The sequence below is a fragment of the Citrus clementina genome, unplaced genomic scaffold, assembly GCF_000493195.1.
Source record: "Citrus clementina cultivar Clemenules unplaced genomic scaffold, Citrus_clementina_v1.0 scaffold_5, whole genome shotgun sequence".
Lineage (NCBI taxonomy): Eukaryota > Viridiplantae > Streptophyta > Magnoliopsida > Sapindales > Rutaceae > Citrus > Citrus x clementina.
This window is the reverse complement of record NW_006262201.1, coordinates 30,136,918-30,162,633: the sequence shown is the minus strand read 5'-3', so window position 1 is coordinate 30,162,633 and position 25,716 is coordinate 30,136,918. Positions and strand designations below refer to the sequence as shown.

Below are 25,716 nucleotides of genomic sequence, written 5' to 3'. Positions count from 1 at the left end.
AAATTATTTTCCCACAAATTATTGCCCTTTCAACATTAGGAATGGTAAAAATATCAGGATCTGGTTCAGATCCGCAAAGATTTAGAATTCAGATATACATATTAAAAAAATTTAAATTCGGATCCTAAGATTTAGAATCCAAGAGGATCCAAATCCGGATCTGGATCCATCTTATTTTTTAATTAAATTATTTGTTAAATTAAAATTAAATGAAAAATATATAAGTTAAATGAAAAAAGATAATAGGATTACTAAAAAATATAGAAGTAAAATTAAATTAAGAAATATATCGGAATTCACATTATTTTATATGGATTTGTGGTGTTTTTATAATTTTATTCGTGAATTTGTGGTGGTGCTAAACTTAGATTTATGTTTTTTTTTTATTTTGATTTATATTGTGATATTTTTATTTATGACTTAATGATGTTATATGTTATTTTAGGTATTGAATTGTTGATTGTTAAATTATAATTGGATTTTACTTGATATTATTAGGTAAGTTATTGAATTTTAAATTATATTTTAAATTATTAAATTTTAATTTATGCGGACCTAGATATCCATGATATCTGCTTGCAATCCCTACGAAGATTACCCACATCCAGATTCGCGAAAAAAAAAAAAATGTGTAGATTCGGATGCGGATCCGAATATAGAAATATCAATTTAGATCCGGATATGGACTTTGCCATCCCTATTCAACATCCATCCCGCCAATACTAATACAGTGAAAAAATGCAACAGCTAAAGATGTTTCATAAGAGTTAAATAATTCAAGATCACATTTATTCTTATTTTTCCCGAAGCAGCAACTATAGAACCTAGAAAAACAGCAAACTACAGTTGAAAACCTAAAAAAGACAACAAAACAGCAATTATAAACTAAAAAAAAAAAGCTAAACAGTAGTAAAATTGCAGCAATAGAATTATATGCCCAGTAATAGCAATTTACTACTAATTTAGTTCATTGAATTGCAATTGACCACGAAAACAACAATTATAGAACCTAGAGAAACAACAAAGAAAAAGAAAATTTTGAAATTAAGATGCACACCTTGTAGCCAATCACTTTTCTCCATTTTTTGCCTTTGTTTTCAATAATTTGTTGGAAATCGGCGTCAAAATATAAAGAGTTGAGGGGAAAAGAATTTGATAAGAGTCACACTTGAATTATCTTTTATCATTGTCCGTACATTGTATTTGACATAATTCATTAATTAATTATCATATATTTTACTTTACATCATTTGTACTAAGGATAAGTAAGTTAAAATAATAATTTTTACAATTATACTTTTATTAAGCTATAATTTTTTTATAGAAGTGAAATTAATTTGGTTCTAACGTTATGATTATAGAAAAATTTTACTGTATTATTTGATCATAAGAATATGGCATAACGGCGAGTAAATAACCATAAAATTATATGATATTCCAATGTTAAGTAAAAAATTAACAATATATTTTTATTTTTATCGCCATTGGGTAATCATTAGAATTTTTTACCACTTTTCTATCGAGATCGCGTGACACGCGTCATGTAGATAATACAGTAGTAATAGAACCGCTTGTCAAGCTGGGGCCCGCACGTGTTTGACCAAACCAAGAAAAAACAAAAGCAAATTTCTTCCATTTTCCCGCCTTCCCGCCTCTCAATCAATCAAATGCTTTCGCTTTGCAAGTGTGTGTGAGTTTCAGTTTCAGAGGGAAAAAGCTTTGTGGCGGAGCGACTGAAAACAGACAAAGTAGATTATAGAAATGGACACTCCAGACAGGAAACAGATCACTGTCGCTTCTGTTTCCAAGTTTGAGGTTAATCTCCCCATTTTAATTTTTTAATTTTTTTATTCAGTGTTAAATTTAGTTTGAAGAGAACGACTCAGCTTATGGGGTTGTAGTTTGAATTTGAGCATTTTTTTTTCCTGATTTTTTCATTTGGGCATTTGTTATTTTTCATCTGCAAATTGGGTTCAGAGGTACTAGCGCTTTGTGTGACAAATAGCTTTCGTAAATTGCTCCAATTCTGTTTAGCGTTAGGGTTTTGTGGTGTTGATTGGGTAGAATATTTTGGAATATGATGATTTCAGCTCATGGATTTGTTCCTCTGTACATATGTTGTGTACAGCAAACAAAGGCCCTAATAATATGATTTGTTTATAGCATGCTATGCATCGTTAATATCTTCAGAAAGACAACAATTCGTTGGACTTGGAAATTTGCATGTGTATGAAAATTCAATCTCTGAGAATTCACTGGTGGCACTTGTTAAATCATGCTTAAACCCATGTCACAACCCCCTTAAATTGTGCATGCGGTGATTTGAGATGGGTTATTTTGCGTTTCTTTCATCTGCTTGGTTAATGGTCTTATTTTCTCTTAATGATTTGTTGAGCTCTGCTGTTTGAACTTCAGTTTGCTTGTCGTGATCATTTGCCACTGACAAGGTTTTTAAGACTCTATGTTAGATTAAAAATGATGCTTGTCAACGTGCAGGATTCTCCAGTCTTTAATTATATCAGCAGTCTTTCACCCATTGAACAAATCAAGTCCATACGCAATGATCGCTCATTCAACTCAGTGAATTTTACTTCGCCTTCTTCTTTATTTGCTTCACCCAAGATCTGTTACCTTCGGGAGTCTAGATTTTCGCTTAGCAGGTAAAACTAATTACCCATTCTTGCTTTACTGTACTCAGTTGAAAAGTGCATCATTCTTTGATAACAATTTGTGTCCTCTACCGTATGTTGTCTTTATCATTAGTACCCAATCCCCAGATATATATATTGAAGCCTGAGCTCCCTTTACATGGAAAAGAAAACAAGAAAAGCAAAGGGAATTCAGAAGCTGTTCAACTGTCTGATGATTGCACTGGAAAACTGGATTGCATTACTCCAGGGAGTTCAGCGAGAGAGGTTATCTCTAAACTGCTTGATGAAACATTAGAATTAGCTATTGAGTTACCAATAATAGTTAAGGCCACAACTACGATGCACATGCTCTATCGATAGACCGTGTGGAATTAAATATAGGCAAAACCACAGAATTTTAATAAATGTACAATCAACTGTGGACATTGAATACGAAAATTGAGGGGAACCGGCAGAGGCAAGAGGTGGTGGCCCAGTTGATGTTGCAGTGAGAAAGAAGAAAATGCGTCAGTGATGTTGGAGTGAATTATGGAGAAACGTAAAAAGGCAGCAAAAGTAAACCCAAAAAAAAGGGTAAGGACACGAAAGAGCTCTTTAACTATTCTTCACGTACATTATAGCAAACTTGGTGATGCATAAATGAGAATGTAAGGGAACATAAGGTAAGAGAAGGAACAAAATTGTCCAATAAAGAGGTAATTGTAAACTTTTTTTATGGAAAATAATGTGATAATAAAACGATTTGGGTAACTTTATTTATTTAAAAAACTAATAAAATTATTCAACACTCTATTTTTAAGAGATTTAGTAATATACTCACAATAATATAATTAAAATTTAAGTTATAAAAAATAATTTAACATAATTTTAGTTACTAATTTTTTATTTAATTTATTTTTAATATTGTATTTGGACCCAAAATAACTTGCGACGAGAACATAACTAGAGCTGGCAAAATTTGACACGATTCGATTACCTGACACGAACACGACATTAATAAATGGGTATGGGTTGTCGAATTTAATACGATTATTAAATGGGCCGGGTTTAGGTCAACACGATTTTTTTTCGTATCGGGTTAGGATTAAAATTCTTGACCTATTTACCCGATCAATGACCTGATTATATTTTTTATTTTAAAATAATTTGTAAATTCTTGTCATCAAAACTCAAATATTAGAGATTATTTTCTTTTTTTAATTCTTTAAAAGGATGAATATAGACGCAATATTTTATTTATAAAATTTTAAATACATTTAGAACTTTAATAGTATAAATGTATAAAATATTCGTAGACATCTATATTTTATAATATTGATATATAATATTATTTACATATATATAATTAAAACCTCAATAGTGTGTGTAATATTTTAGTACATATATATATTTTATAATATCGATAAATTATGTATGTATGTATGGATGTATGTATGTATGCGCATATGTATGTATGATAATGTGTAAATATTTGATGTAATTTTTGTTTAATATATAGATATTAAGCAGGTTATTGAGTAACCCGATTATTTTTTTGTGTTGGGTTTGGGTCTCAATATTTTGACACGATTATTAAATGGGTCGACTTAAATTTGACACGACACAAACACGACCTGATGACTCATTTTAACAGCTTTAAACATAACAATAGAAAATGTTCCATAAATACTATCCAAAGAGAGAGAGAGAGAGAGAGAAGGAGAAGAAGAAGAATGGCCAAAGCCCCCCAAAAAAAAATATATATTGTGCAATACTTTTGTTTTATTTTATTTTTTAAAAGTATTACACATATTTTGTATTTAAATTTTTCTCAAAGTTAATTTCTTTATTATTCATCTGTTGGAAATAAAATTTTTTATATTTAAGTCATGAGAATAAAAAATTAAATAAAGATTGTGCTATATAAGTGTTCAAAGTAATTATATAATGTTGACTTATAATATATTGTCTAGTAACTTATATGATAAGTATTTTTGTAATATATATTCTAATTAAAATTAGAGTGTGTAAAATAATTTTTAAAATACAAATAGCTCTGCCTAAAGATTAATACTGCTGGGTCCACCACCGTGAACATAGTGCCCAATTAAAGTTCCTATCTATTTTAAAGACTTGCAGATTGGTCTCCATTTTCTCCCATTGATAACTAGATTTAAACGGCAAAATATTACAACGAGATGCTAAGATGACACGAATAGTCTAATGGCTCAATAAAGACGGTTTAAATGGCGGTTTAATGGATACAGATTTTTTTTATGATGTATGAGGTTGACGACATTGATGGACTGATTGGGGTTGGTTTATACACTTCCTTCTGGGTTAAGAGTATTGCTCGGTGAGAGTGTAGAAATTGATGCCTTTGATAATTTTTTGTAGTTTTCGTGAAGGAAATATTGGAATCTATGGCCACCATCCAAAACAAGCCGTTTTGCTTTTTTTTTTTTTGTCTGTTACATAATTTTTTCATTGATTTTCCAATTAAAACAAGACAATTACAACGCATTTTTTTAAACAAATTTAAAAAAAACTTAAATTTTGGTCAAAATAATTCAAAATTAAATTCATTTTATTCTTATTTAATTAATTAAATAACTTATTTTATTAGAAACTTTTCGTTCTAAATTTGTGACAGCGATCATACCAGTGACATATATTATAAAACCTGTAACATTATTGAGCTAACAGTTGCGATAATTTCAGACTAATTAGAGAACTCGCAACACAGAGTACACAACTTGGAACATAAACACGCAAACAAGAGATCTTGTGAATTCAACTGGAATAACCGGTCACTTTAACAGACCTTATTGCAAGTATGTCAGAATTTAATTGGCTGTATGTCATGTCACAAGGAATCATGCATACACCAGGTGCATAGTAGGAAGACCCAACAGTTAAATTTGAAAGTGAGGTGAATACCGTTCATTTATACTTTTTCTTTTTCTCTTTTCATTAACTTTAGACTTTGTAATTAGATGCATGGGTGTCCCACCTTTTGACATTTTGGCGTCGGATACTTTGCCGAGTGAGTCTAGATATTTTGATGTAAGCAATTGCTACCTACTATTTCAAAATAATTAGGAAAAACAAAGAAAGAATAAAAAAAGTAATTGCTGTGAAATTAACAATCAGTTGAGCCTTCACGCTCAATATTTTGTCCTTTTAGTTGACTGAGACGACAAAGATTCGAGGGTGTGATCCACAGCATATTAAAATATTTTCTAAAATTTCTTAAAATTAATTATTTTTCTCCTTATATTTTAAAATAAGAGATTTTTTATTTTTCTCTATTAAAATTATTATATATTACTTACTACTTTACAATTTTCATTATATCTAAAAATCCTCCTAGTAACAAAAATTTAAAGAAAAAAATGAGTAAATGAGTCATTTACTCAAAATTCATCTTAAGAATATAAAATGTACATTTATTATATGAAAAACATTTAAAAATAACAAAAAATATAAGAAAAATATTTTTATTTTCAATCTTTTATTCACTCCAAAACTTATTGTGTTATTTTAATTTTTATTGATATGATTTAATTAATTTATAATAAATATAAATAAAAAATGTACTTACAAACAATGATAATATTATAAAATTATACTGCTAAAAAAGTTATTAGTTATTATAAAAATAATAAGAAGTTAGTGGTATATTTATTAATTTTGAGTAGATGCGAGACTGACATTCTCTATTTATCTCTTTAAAAATTTATTATAAGTTTCTTGATGTTACAATATTAAACGACCTAATACATTTTTTTGGAGGACAAATCAATCTGTTGTGTGAATAGAAAAAGGAAAAATTGAAAAATTAATGAATTATAGGAGTAATTTTGAAATAAAAACTTTGCTAGTTAACAAAATATTTATTAACATAAATCATTGATCTTTAAATTCAATAATACAGAACACGGATGAGTTGGCTACCATCCGTTGGCTACTTAAAAATAAAAGAATAATAACTTTAATTTTAAAAGATGATAAGGCAAGCAACAGTAAAGGCTCTGCTTTTCACTTCAAAATATCTACCCTATGTACCTCTACAAAAGAAATGGCAAAAGATATGAATGACCCACGCCACAGATTTTTGTCTCGTTTAATTTTTTTCTTTATATTTTCTTTTGTATTTACTTTTGAAAAAAGCGAATTCAGATTGAACCGCATGTTTGAAACTTAGGTGAATACAGTTCATTTACACTTTTTTTTTTCTTTTCCTTCTCCGTTAGCTTTTTTTTTTTTTTTTTTTTATTACATGAGACTATTGCTCAGATTACAACTCATATACATGAGACTATAACTGATATTTACAAATCAGACTAGTACTGAGACCAACTTACATAATTACTAATGGAGCTCTGCTCAGATTTTGACCCTCACAAATATTCGAGGGATGTCTACTCCTCACTCATGGGTAAGAGAGAAGACTACCTTCACTCAAATTAATTGAAGAAAAAAATACCCCCACAATACTTTTGTGGGAGTTCGAACTGCTGCCCTCCAACTTGGAGGGCAGCAGCCCTAGCCACTCGGGCTGAGCCGAGTGGTTTCTCCGTTAGCTTTTAAGAATACTAAGTAGTGAATACAGTTCATAAGAAATTAAGTTCTTATTTTTTAATTTAAAAAATATATAGACTTCATAAAATTTATTTTTATTTTAATAAATAAACATCATCAATCATTCTTATTTTAAATTTTAATTTTTTAATATAAAAAGTAATTTATTAATTTTAATAACAAAATACTTTTTATACTTTTGGTGGGTTATATAATACAATTTTTTTTAAAAAAATGTGGGAGAAGATGCTGTTAACTTTTGCTCGGTGGGAGTAATGTTGTCAATTGTCATGATTAATAAGATCAAAATTCTAAACTGACTTTCACGTGAACGAGCAAAAGGCAAAAGTGTTCACGTGGGGGGAGAGAAAAGAGAAACGCGTAAAAAATGTGAAAAGAGAAAGTCTTCACGTGGAGTGGGGCCGAGAGAAACTGTATGCCGTTTCTCTCGGCATTCTCGCTGAGTAGCATTTTCCATCTCGGAAAGCAAGTTGAAGGGTCTTACATGTCTGAAAATGCCAACAATTCTGTTTTATTATTTGCACCTTTTTTTTTTTTACTTTTGCAAAGGGGAACGCAGATTCAATAAGGATAAAATTTAGTGATCCATAAGTCGGACGGTTCACACTCAATCATAATTTGTCTTGTTAGTTGACTGAGACGAAAAAGGCTCAAGAGTATGGAACCCAGATCTTGACGAAAGTAATCTTTAAAGATCTCTTAATAATTCACTTTGAAAATACACCCTTATCCTTTCCTTAATTTTCTTAACTTCAAACTTATGAGCATTATAACATATATGGCTTACGTCTACTGTAATTTTTCCTATAACATAATAATTTGTCTTATACAAAAAGTTTTTCTATATGAGAGAAGGCTACATATTGTTTTAATCTATGAGCGAAGAGGGACATTATAACATTTATAGCTTAAAGGTCTACTGTGCTGGTTAAAAAGTTGAAGTACGAGTCTTCACTATAAAGGAGAAATATGAAAACATAATATAATATATGGTTTCGTAATTTTGTAGCAATAAAGTATAGGATATAATATTTATTACAACTAAGTTATTATTTCCCAATAACTTAAAGATTATTTTAATTTAAAACTTTGACTTAATTTTTTCACACAAATTTATCATCATCGATCTTCAAATTCAATAAAAGAGCATGCAGATGAGTTGGCAACTTGAAAAATAAAAAGAATAATAACTCTAATTTAAAAGATGATAAGGCAAGAAATGGTAAAAACTATGTTTTGTTTTTCTTTTTTAACTTGAAAATATACCATATGTACTTTGTTTACCATCACAAGTAATTGCATACATTAACAAATAATCACATATCTTTGAATAAAATGAATCGTTACAAGTTATTAAAATTACCTTAGTTGATTATTGTCGTTTGTTATAATAATTGTGATTATTATTATTCAAAATAATTATTTAATAATAATAATATTATTATTTAATAATAATAATATTATTATTATTATTATAATAATAATAATATTATTATTATAATAATAATAATAATAATAATAATAATAATAATAATAATAAGAATAAGAATAAAAATAAGAACAACAACAATAATATTAATGATTATTACTGCTATTGTTAAAATTATAGTTATTATTTTTATTATTATTAATTTTATTATCATGTATTATCATCATCAACAACAACAACAACTATTACAAAAATAAGAATAATAACCATAATAATAACATAATAATATTTTAATTAAGGACAAAAGTAAGTTTATGGAATTTTTGTGAGGTAAATTTGGGAATTTAAGGAATGAAATTAGGTTCTTATTTTTTAATTTAAAAAATATGAACTTCATATATTTTATTTATATTTTAATAAATAAACATCAGATCATTTTCATTTTAAATTTTAATTTTTTAATATAAAGAGTAATTTATTAATTTTAATAAGAAAAGACTCTTTATAGTTTTGGTGGGTTATATAATACAATTTTTTAAAAAATGGGGAGAAGATGCTGATAACTTTTGCTCACTGAGAGTAATGTTGTCACGATTAATATAGCTATCTTGGAAAGCGAGTTGAAGGGTGACAAGGGTCTTGTCACAGGGAATGAGATCCGGGTTCAGGAGAGGATCTCATTCCCTTGTTACAAGTCTGAAAATGCCGACACCACTTGCTGTTAAGGAACAAAATTTTGTTCCATTATTTGCACTTTTTTTGTTTCACAGGGAATGAGATCCGGGTTCAGGAAAGGACCTCATTCCCTTTTACAAGTCTGAAAATGCCGACGCCACTTGCTGCTAAGGAACAGAATTTTGTTTCATTATTTGCACTTTTTTTGTTTCACAGGGAATGAGACCCGGGTTCAGGAGAGGATCTCATTCCCTTGTTACAAGTCTGAAAACGCCGACACCACTTGCTGTTAAGGAACAGATTTTTGTTTCATTATTTGCACTTTTTTTTCTTTTTCAAAGGGGAATCACATTTAATGAGGATCACAAGTTTGAAAATTTAGTGATCAATATGTCTATTCACACTCAATAAGAATATGTCTTTATAGAGGAGAATAATGTTAAGTTACATGTATATAATTTATAATTTTTTTATATGAATAGTGAGTAGTTTAGACCTACTCATTATTTATGTGAGAAGGTTGTAAGTTGTATGGGTTCACACTACTCATTATTTATATGAAAGAATTGTAAGTTATATGCTTAGGGATCCTATAATTGAATGATTGGGACGACAAAGGCTCAAAAAGTGTGACATCCAACTCTTAACGGAAGTAAATCTTCAAAGATCTCTCAATAAATTCACTTTTCGCTTCACTCTTTTGAAATTTCTCTGGATCAAGAAACCCTTAGTTTTCTTTACTTCAATCTTCTGAACTCAACATCACTACTAATTAGCATTTGCTTTGTTGTGATCTCCACTATTTAAAAGAGATCAAACAAACTATACATATATGATTAAAAAAATATTTAGTTAAGTCTAAAGATATAATATTTTGAAAAAATAATGTTCGTAGATAAAAAAATTATTGTCATCCCTATTGATCGAGCCTATATTAGTTAGTAAGGATACTCCTTCGATGCAAACTCACTCTGAGATCAGATTGGTTTAATCTGTGAGGGAAGAGGTACATTATAGCATATATAACTTAAGGGTTTATTGTGCTGGTTAAAAAGTTTAGGCCAATACTTTAGCATTTACTACAGAAGAAGTGTGTGAGTCTTCACTATAAAGGAGAAATATGGAAACATAATATAATATAAGGTTTCATAATTTTGCAGCATTAAAGTATAGGATCTAATATTTGTTATACTAAGTTATTATTTCCCAATAATTAAAAAAAGAAAGAAAAAACACAATTACTGTGAAATTAGCAATCAGTTGAGCCCTTCGCACTCAATATTTTGTCCTTTTAGTTGACTGTGACGACAAAGACTCGAGTTTATAGTCCACCGCATATTGAAAATTTGAAATATCTTCTAAAATATCTTGAAATTAATTATTTTTCTCCTTATATTTTAAAATAACAGATTTTTTATTTTTCTCTATTAAAATTATTTTATATTACTTACTACCTTACAATTTTCATTATATCTAAAAATCCTCCTAATAACAAAATTAAAAGAAAAAGTGAGTAAATGAGTCATTTACTCAATAATTCAATTTGAGAATATAAAATATATATTTATTATAAGAAAACCATTTAAAAATAAAAAAATATAATAAAAATATTTTTATTTTCAATTTTTTATTCACACCAAAACATTTTTTTTAGTACTTCAATTTCTATTTCAATTTTCATTGATATGATTTAATTAATTTATAATAAATGTGAAAAAAAATATACTTACAAACAAGGATGATACTGTAAAATTATGCTGCCCAGAAAGTTATTAGTTGTTATAAAAATAATCAGGAGTTAATGATATATATTAATTTTGAGTAGATGGGAGACTGACATTCCCTATTTATCTCTTTAAAAATTTATTATAAGTTTTTTGAAGTTACAATATTAAACAATCTAATACAGTTTTTGGAGGGCAAATCAATCTGTTGTGTGGAAAAAAAAAGGAAAATTTGAAAAATTAATGAACTATAGCACTAATTTTGAAATAAAAGCTTTGATAATTCAATTTTTTTAAAAATACATGAGAGAAAAGAAGTTGTTAATTTCATCAAACAAGTTGCTCACTATTAGGTAGCACTGTTGTAATTATTCATTATAGCTGTCATAGAAAGCTTGAAGGGTCACAAGTTTGAAAGTCCTTTCATACTCAAAATTAATTTGTCTTTATAACTGGGTCACAAGTTTGAAAGTCCTTTCATACTCAAAATTAATTTGTCTTTATAACTGACTGACTGAGACGATAAAGACTCAAGTGTGGGATCTAATTGTTAATGAAAATAATCTTCAAAGATCTCTCAACAAATTCATTTTGAAAGTATAACCTTACCCTTTCCTTATTTCGTTTTCTGATCCCGAAGACACTTCGCTCTTTTGAATTTTCTCTGGATCAAGAAACCTTTTTCTTAACTTCAATCTTCTGAACTCAACAACACTACTAATCCACATATGTTCATTTGTTGTAATCTCCATTATTTAAAATAGGTCAAACAACCTATGCATATATGGTTAAAAAATGATAAGTTAAGTCTTAAATATTTTGAAAAATAGTGTTTGTGGATACAAAATTTATTTCCATACCTACAGCCGATAATATACTTCGTATGATGAATTCGATCGAGCCTGTATTAGTTAGTAATGATGCAAACTCATGGTACTCACTCACTCTAAATTCAAATTGGTTTAATTTGTAAGGGAAGAGGGACATTATAGCATATATAGCTTTAAGGGTTTACTGTGCTGGTTAAAAAACTTAAGCCAATACTTTAGCATTTACTAGAGAAGAATTAATATTTGTCATGCTAAGGTTATTATTATACAATAACTTAATCAATAAGATTATTTTGATTTATAGTTTGGACTTAAAATCTTCAGAGAAATTTATAATCATTTATCTTTAGATTCAATAATAGATAATGCGGATGAGTTGGCTACTTAAAAATAAAAGGATGATAACTCTAATTTGGCTACTTAAAAATAAAAGGATAATAACTCTAATTTAAAAGATGATAAGGCAAGTAATAGTAAAGGCTTTGCTTTTCACTTCAAAATATCTACCCTTTATACCGCTATAAAAGAAATGTCAAAAGATATGAATGACACAGGCCACAGATTTTAGTCTCGTTTAATTGCTTTTTTCTTTTTATTTTCCTTTGTATTTACTTTTGAAAAAAGCCAATTCAGATTGAATCACATGTTTGAAACTTATGTGAATACAGTTCATTTACACTTTTTCTTTTTCTTTTCCTTCTTCATTATCTTTTAAGAATTTTCCTACTTACTAATTTTTTAATATAAAAATATAAGTAATAGGATAATAAAATTACTGGGTCAATGAATGAATTTTACCTAATTATAAATTATATTAAATGTAAGTTATGGACACCCTAACTTTAGATTTTGTAATTAGAAGTGCATGTGGCTGTCCCATTTTTGGCGCTTTGGCCTCGGATATTTTGCTGAATGAGTCTTGATATTTTTTCAAAACAATTGAGGGAAAAAAAAAAGGAAGTTGCTGTGAAATTAGCGATCAGTTGAGACCTTCACGCTAAATATCCAAAAATCTTCTTAATAACAAAAATTTAAAAGGAAAAAAATAAGTAAATGAATCATTTGCCTGACCATTTATCATAATCAACAACAACAACCAACAAAGTGTTGGCTCCACTGGCAATGGAGTCCCCTTAAGTGGCTTGACTGGGTTTGCTCCCCAGTTCGAGTCGCAGGGAAGTCGCCTTTGTTGGGAGAACCTGTGCCTCCCGGTTCGAGCGGGGACTTCTAGTCTGGGTTGTGGTACGGGCTTAAAGGTGCCTCCCACAGTTGGGGCCCTCCCCAGGATACCTCGTGGATAAGACCAAAAAAAAAAAACAACAACAACTACAAAAATAAGAATAATAACTATAATAATATTTTAATTGAAGACAAAAGTAGAATTATGAAATTTCGGTGAGATACAATTGAGAGTTTAAATAACAAGAACTTGATTTCCAACACTCCCCAAGGAAAATAAAGTTCTTGTTTTTTAATTTCAAAAATATGTAGGCTTCATATATTTTATTTTCATTTTAGTAAATAAACAGTACCAATCATTCTTATTCTGAATTTTGATTTTTTAATATGAGGAGCAATATATTAATTTTAATGAAGAAAAACTAACAATTCTTTATAGTTTTGGTGGGTTATATAATTCAATTTTTTTAAAAATGTGAGAGAAGATGCCGTTAATTTCAGTTGCTCACTAGTCGCTATGAGGGAGACTGTTGTCATTATTAATTATAGCTATCTTGGAAAGCAAGTTGAAGGGTCTTACAAGTTTGAAAATGCCGACAGCACTTGCAAGTCCAAGCCGCGTAACTCTATCAACTGTTGAAGGAACAAAACTTTGTTTCATTATTTGTACTTTTTTTAAAATTTTTCAAAAGGGGATGCAGATACAATAAGGATGACAAGTTTGAAAATTGGGTGATCAATAAGTCTGTTCACACTCAATAATGATTTGTTTTTATAGTTGACTGGGACGACAAAGGCTCATGAGTGTGGGATCCATCTCTTAACGGAAGTAATATGAGGTGGGCGGTTTGGATTGGGTTAATTTTTTTTTTTTTTAAGTTTTAGGTTTTAAAAATTATATATATATATATATATATAAACTCACACACACATCGTTACCTCCCTGCTCCCTCTTCTCCCTTCTCACACCCTCGGTTGACGGTCTTACTCAGCCCCACACGGTCACAATTTGCCGACGCTGTAGCTTCCCACCGATCAAGGTTTGACACTTAATTTATACTGATATTTGGATTTTTGAGTGGGTTTATTGCTGACTTGCTCTTGGGTGTTGTTATTAATTAAATTAGATATTTTTAATTAATTAATTAACAATTGTTCAATTATTTGGAGTGGGTTTGTTGTTGTTGACTGATAATTGAACAATTCGAGATTGTTATTAATTAAATTGGAGAGGATTTTTGTTGTTATTATAAATTAAATTGGAGATTGTTAATTAATTAATTACATAATTTGTGTGTTTTTTTAAATTTAGAATATGGCAATATGCTGAATTGCTGATTCATAGTTGTTGTTATTATTATTATTATTGTTGTTGTTGTTATTATTGTTATTGTTATTGTTGAAATGTTATCAAGGATAGTTTGTAGTTGATATTTGTTGTTAAGGATGTTTGGAATTGAGATTTTTGGATTTTAAGTGGTTGTTGGTATAATTTTTGGATTAAATTGTTTCAATTTGTTTTAAACCAAACTAACCCAAAATTTTAGATGGAATTATTCTAACCCAAATTAACCCGAACCGAAATTTTAACCTGAATTACCAATCCGAATTATGAACCCAAGCTGAATTAAATTCGGTTCGGTTTAGTTTGGGTTGGCGTTTTCAACCCGATTGGATTCAATTCCCAAACCCGATTGGGTTGAAACCCAAACCGAAACTTGAACAACCCGAACCAAAACCCGACTTGCCCACCCCTACTTCAAAATCTCGTAATAGAATCACTTTGAAAATACACCCTTACCCTTTCCTTATTTTCGTCTTCCGATTTCAAGGACACTTCACTCATTTGAAATTTCTCTAGATCAAGAAACCCTTAATTTTCTTAACTTCAATCTTCTAAACTCAACATCACTACTAATTTGCATATGTTTGTTTGTAATCTCCACTATTTAAAAGAGATCAAACAAACTATATCTACATAGTTACAAAATATTTAGTTAAGTCTTAAGATATAATATTTTGAAAAACAGTGTTTGTATATAAAAAAAATTATTATCATGCCTATTGATGGAGCCTATATTAGTTAATAATGATGCTCCTTTGATCACGAATTATGCAAAGTCATGGTATCAACTCACTCCGAGATCAGATTGGTTTAATCTATGAGAGAAGAGGGACATTATAGTATATATAGCTTAAGGGTCTACTATGCTGGTTAAAAAATTTAAGCCAATACTTTAGCATTTAATAGAGAAGAAGTATGAGTCTTCACTATAAAGGAGAAATATGGAAACATAATATAATATAAGGTTTCGTAATTTTGTAGCAATAAAGTATAGGATATAATATTTGTTATACTAAGTTATTATTTCTCAATAACTTAAAGATTATTTTAATTTAAAGTTTTGACTTAAAATTTTTACACACATTTATAATCATTGATCTTCAAATTCAATAAAAGAGAATGCGGATGAGTTGGCAACTTGAAAAATAAAAGAATAATAACTCTAATTTAAAAGATGATAAGGCAAGTAATGGTAAAAGCTCTGTTTTTTTTTTTTTAATTTAACTTCAAAATATACCATATCTATTTTATTTCCCATCACAAGTAATCGCATACATGAACAAATAATCACAATTTATTTTTTGAATTAGTGATATGTATATACATAAGTGATATGTATATATATGTATATTCAAAGGTCATTAGTAATTAAAAAAATAAATAAATATTTATATAAGATATTTATTGAAAATTAATTACATTTATTTTATGATGAAATAGTCTAAATATCTACCTTAAAACATTTATTTTTGAGGAGGATATATAAATCTCCTTAAGAAACTGCAGCCCAGCACTCCCTTAGCTCTTGAATTTTATTCTCCAAGTATATATATCCACCGTTGGATTTCTATATGCTAATCCAACGGACACCGGTTTACCGGCCTTAAAGCTATAAGGCATAACCTAAGATGATTAGTTCCAAAAGACATGACCCACAAATAAAAAGTAAAAGAAGGCCACAAACAATAATTCAGCGAAAGTTCAATTATTCCTTCGCTATTGACATCAATTTTCAATATCAGTCTTTCTTTCCATTCAAACACACTTTGCTTCTGCTTATTGCGTTTATTGTTGTTCTGTTATTCAGCATCTGCCATCAACTCTTTTGAATTTTCCATCTCCTGATCTCAACAATTCTTGGCCTCTGTTTGTTGTAATCTTAAGTCTTGTTATTTGGTTTTGCTCTGTTCTCTATCTAGTTGTGTCCAGCTGTGCCGCTGTCTCTGTTTTATTCTCCTTCCACTCTTTGTATTTTTTTTCCTTTTTATTTTGTTCCATCTTGTTGTGGTCACTTGTGTTCAATCACTCAGTGTGCTTCCTAAGTAGTCAATTGTTTTTCAAAAATTCAGAAAAAGAGAGATAGAGAGACAAGGACAAAGGACTGAAGATGGCTGAAATCATTCTTACTATTGTTGTAGAAGTTGTGAAGTGCTTGGTTCCTCCCGCATATCGCGAAATTAGCTATTTGCGTGAGAGTAAGTACACTACCAACTTACAGAATCTCAAGGCAGAAGTTGACAATCTGAAGTCTGAGAGGGTGAGTACAGAGCACCAGGTTGATGAGGCTGAACGAAACGGGGAAGAAATTGAAGAGAACGTTAGGAGTTGGCTTGAAGGGGCCAACAAAGTCATTGAAGAGGCAGATAAATTTACAGAAGTTGAAGCCGCAGCAAATAAGCGTTGTTTCAAGGGGTTGTGTCCTAATTTGAAGACCCGCCGTCGACTTAGCATGGAAGCAGTGACGTTGAAAGAGGCTATTGTCAAAGTCCGGGACGCTAGAAGATTTGATAGAATTTCCTACCGTACTGCTGCAGAGGATATTCGGCTTATCCCTAACAAAGACTACGAGGCCTTTGTATCAAGAGCGCCCATTCTGAATGACATAATGGATGCATTAAAAAATCCCAATGTCAACATGCTTGGGATTTATGGAATGGGCGGAATCGGAAAGACGAAGCTGGCGGAAGAAGTTGCTAGGAAAGTCAAGAGTGAACTCTTTTATCAGGTAGTTCTTGTTGAGGTATCCCGTAATCAAAACATACGAAAGATTCAAGGAGATGAGGTATCCCATAATAAAAACATACGAGAGATTCAAGGAGAAATAGCAGATAAATTAGGCCTGAAGTTTCATGAGGAAAGTGAATCAGGAAGGGCAAACAGCTTATTTAAACGTATAGAAGCAGAGAAGAAGATCCTGATATTGTGGAAACCATATTGAAATGGGTTCATTCTCAAGATTTGCCTTATACCGTGAAAATAATCTAATGTTAATTGTAACATTACATAAGAACCCGCCCAAAATTATAGAACCCACAAAAACATCAAAGAAAGGAAAATTTTGAAATTAAGATGCAAACCTTGTTGTCAATCACTTTTTTTCAATTTGTGCTCCTTTTTTTTAATAATTTGCTGGAAATCAATGTCAAAATATAAAGAATTAAGAGGAAAAGAATTTGTAAGAAAAAATTTAACAAGAGTCACACATGAGTTTTGATGTCTATTTAGGTAAAAATTAATTAAAACAAAATCTTAGCCATTTAATTTCATTAATGACACATGTCAATAGATCCTTAAGGTTATATTTGGGAGGTAGGATTAAGTGTAGAATTGGACTTATTATTGCGATAAAATATTAATACCATATTTGACATGCTCACATGTATTGGATTAATGGACTAAATTCAAATTTTAATCCTAAATTCATGGGATTGCTAATCCTAATTTTTATGTGTGTTTAGTTAGAACTAGATAATGTGAAAAAAATATTTGTGTATTTATAGTATCTTCCATAATTTATTATACCATTTTATTTATAAATTAAAAATTATTTAATTATTTACTGTTTTTAATTAATTAATTTCTTTTTTATTCATGATTTACTTAAATTTTATTAATTAATTTATTATTTGAATAATTTTATTTATTTTATTCAATGAAATGATATCTCTCATATTTAAAATAGAGTAATAATATAGTCACAAATTCTTGTACAAATTGATGTGTCATGATAAAATTGGTTGAATTAAATATATCTTGGGCCCACATGATTTATTTTTATTATTTTATATTTTCATTCAATGAATTAATGCCAAATCAGTTTGTATAAGATCAGTTTGTACAAGAATTTGTGGTTGTTTCATCACTCTTTGAAATAACCTATAATTTAAATAATTTATATTTCTTTATTATACTACCCAATTGCTATTTTTAATTAATTACAATATTTCTTGTTAAATATCTATAAATAGTTTATATTTAAATTCAAATATTAATGTAAATACTATTTAATTTTATGTAAATTTAATTTAACATAATCTAATCCAATACAATACCAAACATAAGTCAGCACTATATATAATCCAATCCAATCCAATCCAATCCCTTCTAATTTAGTCCAATCATAATAGTTTGTTCAATCTAATCTCACGTGCCAAACAAACCCTAAAAGTTTATGAGGATTAGTAGAGAAAATGCCTAGGGCAGGATCTAGATCCAATAATAATTATTTGGAACAATACTTTGTTGCTAGGGAAAAAAAATTACTATGTTGCATTAAAGGTTAATAATAAAATATTTTTTAAAATTAATTAGAATAATACTTTACTCTTTACACTTTTAAGATAACTTTGTATAATCGCAACACTACAAAAACATATGTATTAATTTTATGAAATTATGTCTATCTTTTTTATTATAGTCCATATATTGTATTTGACATTATTTATTAATTAATTATCATATATTTACTCTTTAGATAATTAAGTCAAAATAATATTTTTTACAATTTTGCTTTATTAAGCTATAACCTCTTTATAGATATAAAGTTAATTAGGTTCTAATATCATGATTATAGAAAAGTTTTACCATATTATTTTATCAAAAGAATGTGGCGTAACGGCGAGAAAATGACCTTAAAATTATATGATATTCCAATGTTAAGTGAAAAATTAACGATATATTTTTATTTTATCGTCATTTCGTGACCATTGGAGTTTTGCACCACTTTTTGTCTCGCCATTGCATGACACGCGTCCTTCAAATAGTAATAATAACGCTTGTGAACCTGGGGCCCGCACATGTATGACCAAACGAAGAAAAAACAAAAGCAAATTTCTCTCGTTTTCCCGCCTTCCCGCCTCTCAATCGATCAAATGCTTTCGTTTTGCAAGTGTGTGGCGAGTTTCAGCTTCGGAGTGAAGAGGCTTTGTGGCGGAGCGACTGAAAACGGACAAAGTAGATTATAGAAATGGACACTCCAGATAAGAAACAGATCACTGTCGCTTCTGTTTCCAAGTTTGAGGTCAATCTCAGCTTATGGGGTTGTAGTTTGGATTTGAGCATTTTTTCCTGATTTTGCATCTGGGCATTTGTTATTTTTCATTTTTGTTGCTTTTTTGCAAATTGGGTTCTGAGGTACTAGTGCTTTGTGTGACAAATAGCTTTCGTAAATTGCTCCAATTCTGTTTAGCGTTAGGGTTTTGTAGTGTTGATTGGGTAGAATATTTTGGAATATGATGATTTCAGCTCATGGATTTGTTCCTCTGTACATATGTTGTGTACAGCAAAGAAAGGCCCTAATAATATGATTTGTTTATAGTATGCTATGCATCGTTAATATCTTCAGAAAGACAACAATTCGTTGGACTTGGAAATTTGCATGTGTATGAAAATTCAATCTTTGAGAATTCACTGGTGGCACTTGTTAAATCATGCTTAAACCCATGTAACAGCCCCCTTAAATTGTGCATGCGGTGATTTGAGATGGGTTATTTTGCGTTTCTTTTATCTGCTTGGTTAATGGTCTTATTTTCTCTTAATGATTTGTTGAGCTCTGCTGTTTGTACTTCATTTTGCTTGTCGTGATCATTTGCCACTGACTAGGTTTTTAAGACTCTATGTTATATTAAAAATGATGCTTGTCAACGTGCAGGATTCTCCAGTCTTTAATTATATCAGCAGTCTTTCACCTATTGAACAAATCAAGTCCATACACAATGATCGCTCATTCAACTCAGTGAATTTTACTTCGCCTTCTTCTTTATTTGCTTCACCAAAGATCGGTTACCGTCGGGAGTCTAGATTTTCACGTTGCAGGTAAAACTAATTACCCATTCTTGCTTTACTGTACTCAGTTGAAAAGTGCGTCATTCTTTAATAACAATTTGTGTCCTCTACCGTATGTTGTCTTTATCATTAGAACTCAATCCCCAGATATATTGAAGCCTGAGCTCCCTTTACATGGAAAAGAAAACAAGAAAAGCAAAGGGAATTCAGAAGCTGTTCAACTGTCTGATGATTGCACTGGAAAACTGGATTGCGTTACTCCGGGGAGTTCAGCGAGAGAGGTTATCTCTAAACTGCTTGATGAAACATTAGAATTAGCTATTGAGTTACCAATAACAGTTAAGGCCACAACTACGATGCACCTGCTCTATCCATAGACCGTGTGGAATTAAATGTATGCAAAAAAACAATAACCACAGAATTTTAATAAATGTACAATCAACGGTGGACATTGAATACGAAAATTGAGGGGAACCAGGAGAGGCAAGAGGTGGTGGCCCAGTTGATGTTGCAGTGAATTATGGAGAAACGTAAAAATATGTGACAACACAACATCGTCGTCTTTCCTCAAACCTTGTACAAAGATAAGGATATCTTTTAAATAAATAAATACAATTGCTTGATAATAAATTAATTAATCACCCCATTAAGATATTACTTATCATTCCCTCTCTTTAAAATTTAGTTGGTTGCTTTGGACACTCCATCCATTATCGTTAGTGACAAAGCCACCAGCATTTTGTGCTCTTCACGTGGACTAATGTTGTGCATTAATGAAAAGGGCAAAACAAGAAAAAAACAAAAATGCACTTGGCCAACCTCTCCGAAACAGTTCCCTGACAAAACTCTCTTCCTTAACATCTTGTTAGATTCTTAAACTCAAAGATACTGCATTATTTTAGTTTCTTAGTTAAATTTTGTTGATGTTGACAAATCTTTGTTGATATGAAAGAAAAACACTTTGTTATTGAAGCAAAAGAGAGCTCCGCTCGGTTGAGCTGAATTGAGTTCCAATTGAATTTCTTTGATTTCAGCTCAGGATTTGCAATATGGGTTCTTCAGTTCTGTTTCCTGCAACTTCAGTTACTGGCGTTACATGGTCTCGGGTTCAAGTGAAGGATCCAAGATTCTGTGTACGGGCTTCTTTGGACACTAATGTTTCTGATATGAGCGTTAATGGTAAATTTCTCTTCTTTTTGTTTTATTTGATTGGCTTGTTTGCCAAGCATTGATCGTTTGGCTTTTCTGGTTTCTGGGTATTTTGTTTTATGTTGCTTGGTGGATTTTTATGCGTTTATTGCTGGAAGCTCTTTTTGGTTTGTAGTGTTTGGCAATTATGAATTTTTGAGGGAATTGATGGAGAAGTGGCGGTGCACTTGAACAATTTTGAATTGAATTTGTGTTAAAGATAACTTTTAAAATCTGGCTTTGGAGTGTTATTGAGTGGCTTCCGTAGCCTCTAGTGGAAATTTTATTAAAGGAATTGAGGAACAGACCGAGTATTTTGTATTCTTAAAATTTATTGGGAATTGAAATGCTTGCACAATTCTGCTTTGTGTCTCTCTTTGGATACATTTCATGTTTAGGAATTTAGTACCTTTAAACACATATATATTTCCATTATCGCTGTGGATAATTGGATGGTATACTTGGCAGCTCCCAAGGGTTTGTTTCTACCAGAACCGGAACATTATAGAGGACCAAAGCTGAAAGTGGCTATTATTGGAGCTGGGCTTGCAGGCATGTCAACAGCAGTGGATTTGTTGGATCAAGGCCACGGGGTTTTGCTTATTTAGATTTCAATCTTCTGAATGCTTTCATTGGCCTCTGAAGTACATTTTTCCCTAAAATGTTTCACTTTTGCCATTCATCCTCTTGCCTAAACTCAAAATTTCAAGTAAATTGGCTTCTAACCTCTATTTTTTCAAAGTAAATAGCAGAAGCTTTTATCAGCATTTCAGAAAAAATATCAGCAGTCATAATTTTTCTTAGGAGTTGGCATTATTTCAATTCACAAACTTTATGTCATTTTGAATCAGTATGTGTTTTACTGATTTTGTTGATGGTGAAAGAATTTAGAAGAATTTTTATTCCTTTTTTTTTACCTTCTATTGGTTTATGGATTGTCTAATTCAATAATAACTCTGATTTGGTTCATGATTTTGATTTTCAACTCCAGAACTTGATTTCGGGTTTCTGATTGGAGCTCCGTTACATGGGATTCACGCATTTTTGGACCCGTATGCACTACCTTAAGCTGATTTGTAGACAAAAGACCCGTTTGCCACGCAGCTGCCCCAAACGGGTCTTTTGTCTACAAATCAGCTTAAGGTAGTGCATATGGATTTATGCTAGATTTTGATTTTGTTGATGTTATCTTTTGCACTGTGATTGCAAAGCAGTATGATGAGGCAGCACTCCTTTTTTCATGTTGAAGCTTCTTGCCTCCTTTGGATTCTCTTTTGATGTACTTTGCCTCGTAAATTGCTCAAGTGCAGACTTATGATAAAGCAAGAAATGCTCTTGCTCTTGCTCTTGCTCTGAGTGCTGTTGTAAAGGCACTTGTTGATCCTGATGGAGCCTTGAAGGACATATGAGATTTGGATAGTGTAAGAATGACATCATATTTTCTTGTTTGTTGAATTTCAATCCCTGTTCCTACAGATTGTTATTTTACCTAAAACTTCATTTCTTCTTACAGATAAGCTTCTCTGATTGGTTTTTGTCCAAGGGTTCCAAAGAATGTGGGATCCTGTTTCGTATGCCCTTGGGTTTATTGATTGTGATAACATCAGTGCTCGTTGTATGCTTACTATATTTGCACTGTTTGCGACTAAGACTGAGGCTTCCCTATTGCTGATGCTCAAGGGTTCTCCGGATGTTTATTTGAGTGGGCCCATAAGAAAATATATCACAGATAAAGGGGGCAGGTACGTTTGTATTTACGGGTTCACACCATTGTAGTGATTTGTTAATCTTCTTTGTTTTCTCCTATGATGAACTGATTTTCCCAACCTTGGGATCTGTTCTTGTGAGAACAGGTTCCATCTTAGGTGGGGATGCAGAGAGATACTTTATGATAAATCTGCTACGTCTAAGGTAAATTGTTTCACATGTGGCTCTAATTATTTTTTTATGCATCTATTAATATTCCCTCTGATGGAGGCATAGAGCTAATGCAATGATCTGACATTTGTAAATTTATTGTTTATATCATCTGTTAGAAGCAGCTTCTTTGAGTTTATTCTTTAATGCTTACTGTCTTTCAATTTCTCATTCTATTTCAGGCCACTGACAAGAAGGTTGTGCAAGCTGATGCATATGTTGCAGGTTCATGGTTAAATCCTCGTTATTTATTTCTACTTCTACATTTTTTTTTTTAACTCCTGAATCATTTAGTTGAACGATTTTTCTTTATTCAACTTCTTATTTAATGGCCGCATGTGATGTCCCTGGAATTAAAAGACTGCTTCCATCATCGTGGAGGGAAATGAAATTTTTCAACAATATTTATGAGCTAGTTGGAGTTCCTGTTGTCACAGTGCAGCTTAGATACAATGGTTGGGTTACTGAGTTGCAAGACATAGAACGGTCAAGGTGATGCTCTAATCTTTTGTGAGGTTACCGGAATTCAAACACATGATGCTCTGTGAAGGCCTAAGAAATCAGCTTTCACTTCACTTCCCTTTACTAATGCATTGAAGAAATTTCCATTTTTTAACAGATCCTTGTTTTGAACATGTAGACAATTGAGGCAAGCTGTGGGGTTAGATAACCTTTCATATACTCCAGATGCAGATTTATCTTGCTTTGCAGATCTAGCACTCACTTCACCAGAAGACTACTACAGAGAAGGGCAAGGTTCATTGCTCCAGTAAGAAAAATTTCTTATCCTCGTCATTATTAGTTATTTTTTGTGCATGGAATCTGATTGGCTTCCTTTTGCTAAGTGTCTTTGTATTCTGTGTTGCTTACTATAGCCATATTATATTTCAGATTCATTTTGACACCTGGAGATCCTTATATGCCCTTACCAAATGATGAAATCATAAGGAGAGTGGCAAAGCAGGTTGGTAGTGTTCAGTGACACCTTCAATTCATATAATACGTATTAGGTTATGCTTTTTTGCTTTTCTTATCCTAGATGTTTATCTCACATTTTTTAGTGACCTGAGTACCACAAAAGGTCATGCAACTTTCTGGATAATATACATGAGTCCATACTATCCATTCACGGTTCCTTTTATTAGGTTTTAGCTCTATTTCCATCATCCCAAGGTTTAGAAGTTATTTGGTCATCTTTTGTCAAAATCGGGCAATCTTTGTGCGGTGAGGGACCTGGTAAAGACTCCTTCAGACACGATCAAAAGACACCAGTGAAGAACTTCTTCCTCGTCGGCTCATATACAAAACAGGTAACTGTATATAATTGTTTCATTCTAAATATTGGAAAGAAAGAGATACGTCTTCTAAATGGTTTCACTCTCACTGGATTACATAGATAGTATGGAAGGAGCAACTTTGTCTGGTAGACAAGCCTCAGGCTACATATGCAATGCCGGGGAAGAATTAGTAGCACTGAGGAAGCAGCTTGCTGCCTTTAAATCTCTAGAACAAATGGAAGCTCCAACTACTACTAATGATGAACTAAGTCTTGTCTGATCACAATCTGTTTGAGGTGTTGCGGCAGGAGTAAGGTTTTTCCACATCTAAACGCCCTTCACTTTTACAGGATTACATAGATAATATAGAATGAGCAACTTGTTGCCTTAATTTGAATCTCAAGAACAAATGGAAAATCCAGCTTTTACTGATGAACTAAGTAAATGGTTGGGATGGTGGGGCTGGAGTAATGTTTTCCAATATCTATGTAATTCCAATGAGATAATCAATTTTCATAAAATTCATTATTATGTTAATGGACAGGAGGCCTAACCAACTATGTATGACTATTTCTCTTATGAGACAGCAATTTTTGCTGTTGTTTTCATCTCATCATATGTACATCTGCTGCATGAGAAAGTGGGATACAGAAAAGACATGAACAAAACCCCAGGAGTCTAAGCTACAAATGGGCAGGGAATCTCCGACAAGCTCCGCAGCATTATAATGACTGTTCCCTTTGTCTGTCCGTGTATTTTTCCCAATCCATACAAAACAAAAGGAAACCCAATGCCCTTGTTCCCATGCCTTTTGAATTCTATTTCTTAAAATACCTCTGTTTAATTTATAAAATACTGATCCATAAATGAAAATTAATCTTTTTCTGATTAAATCTCACCCTGAAAAGAGTATTTCTTTCAAGTTTTTGTTTATAATACATGCAAATTTTAAAATTTTAAATTATTTTGTTCTTATTACATAATTTTTATCCCCATAATTCTTAATTCTTAAAATTTTTCAAAAAAATATTTTCCTTTAAAATTTAAATTATAAATATAAATTATGAAACTGGAGGGGTGTAAAAAAAAATTAAAAGGATAGCTTATTTAAGTGTTTAATTGATTTTTTTTAT

At 30.9% G+C, this 25,716-nt stretch overlaps 1 protein-coding gene, 1 long non-coding RNA gene and 1 pseudogene across 2 annotated transcripts; all 3 read left to right on the top strand.

The window, feature by feature from the left end:
• The first annotated feature begins 1,700 nt into the window (after positions 1-1,700).
• Positions 1,701-2,775, top strand: LOC112098237. The gene is made up of 3 exons (XR_002905301.1): positions 1,701-1,815; positions 2,497-2,660; positions 2,764-2,775. It is a non-coding gene; the product is annotated as an uncharacterized LOC112098237 (long non-coding RNA).
• An 11,220-nt stretch (positions 2,776-13,995) lies between these two features.
• LOC18042605 (probable disease resistance protein At1g61190) lies at positions 13,996-17,485 on the top strand. Its single transcript, XM_006432942.2, has 2 exons — positions 13,996-14,112; positions 16,487-17,485. The coding sequence occupies exon 2, from the start codon at positions 16,525-16,527 to the stop codon at positions 17,353-17,355; it is 831 nt and encodes a 276-aa protein (XP_006433005.1). The 5' UTR covers positions 13,996-14,112; positions 16,487-16,524; the 3' UTR covers positions 17,356-17,485.
• Positions 17,486-19,221: 1,736 nt separating this feature from the next.
• LOC18042604 lies at positions 19,222-25,183 on the top strand (annotated as a pseudogene).
• The last annotated feature ends 533 nt before the right edge of the window (positions 25,184-25,716 follow it).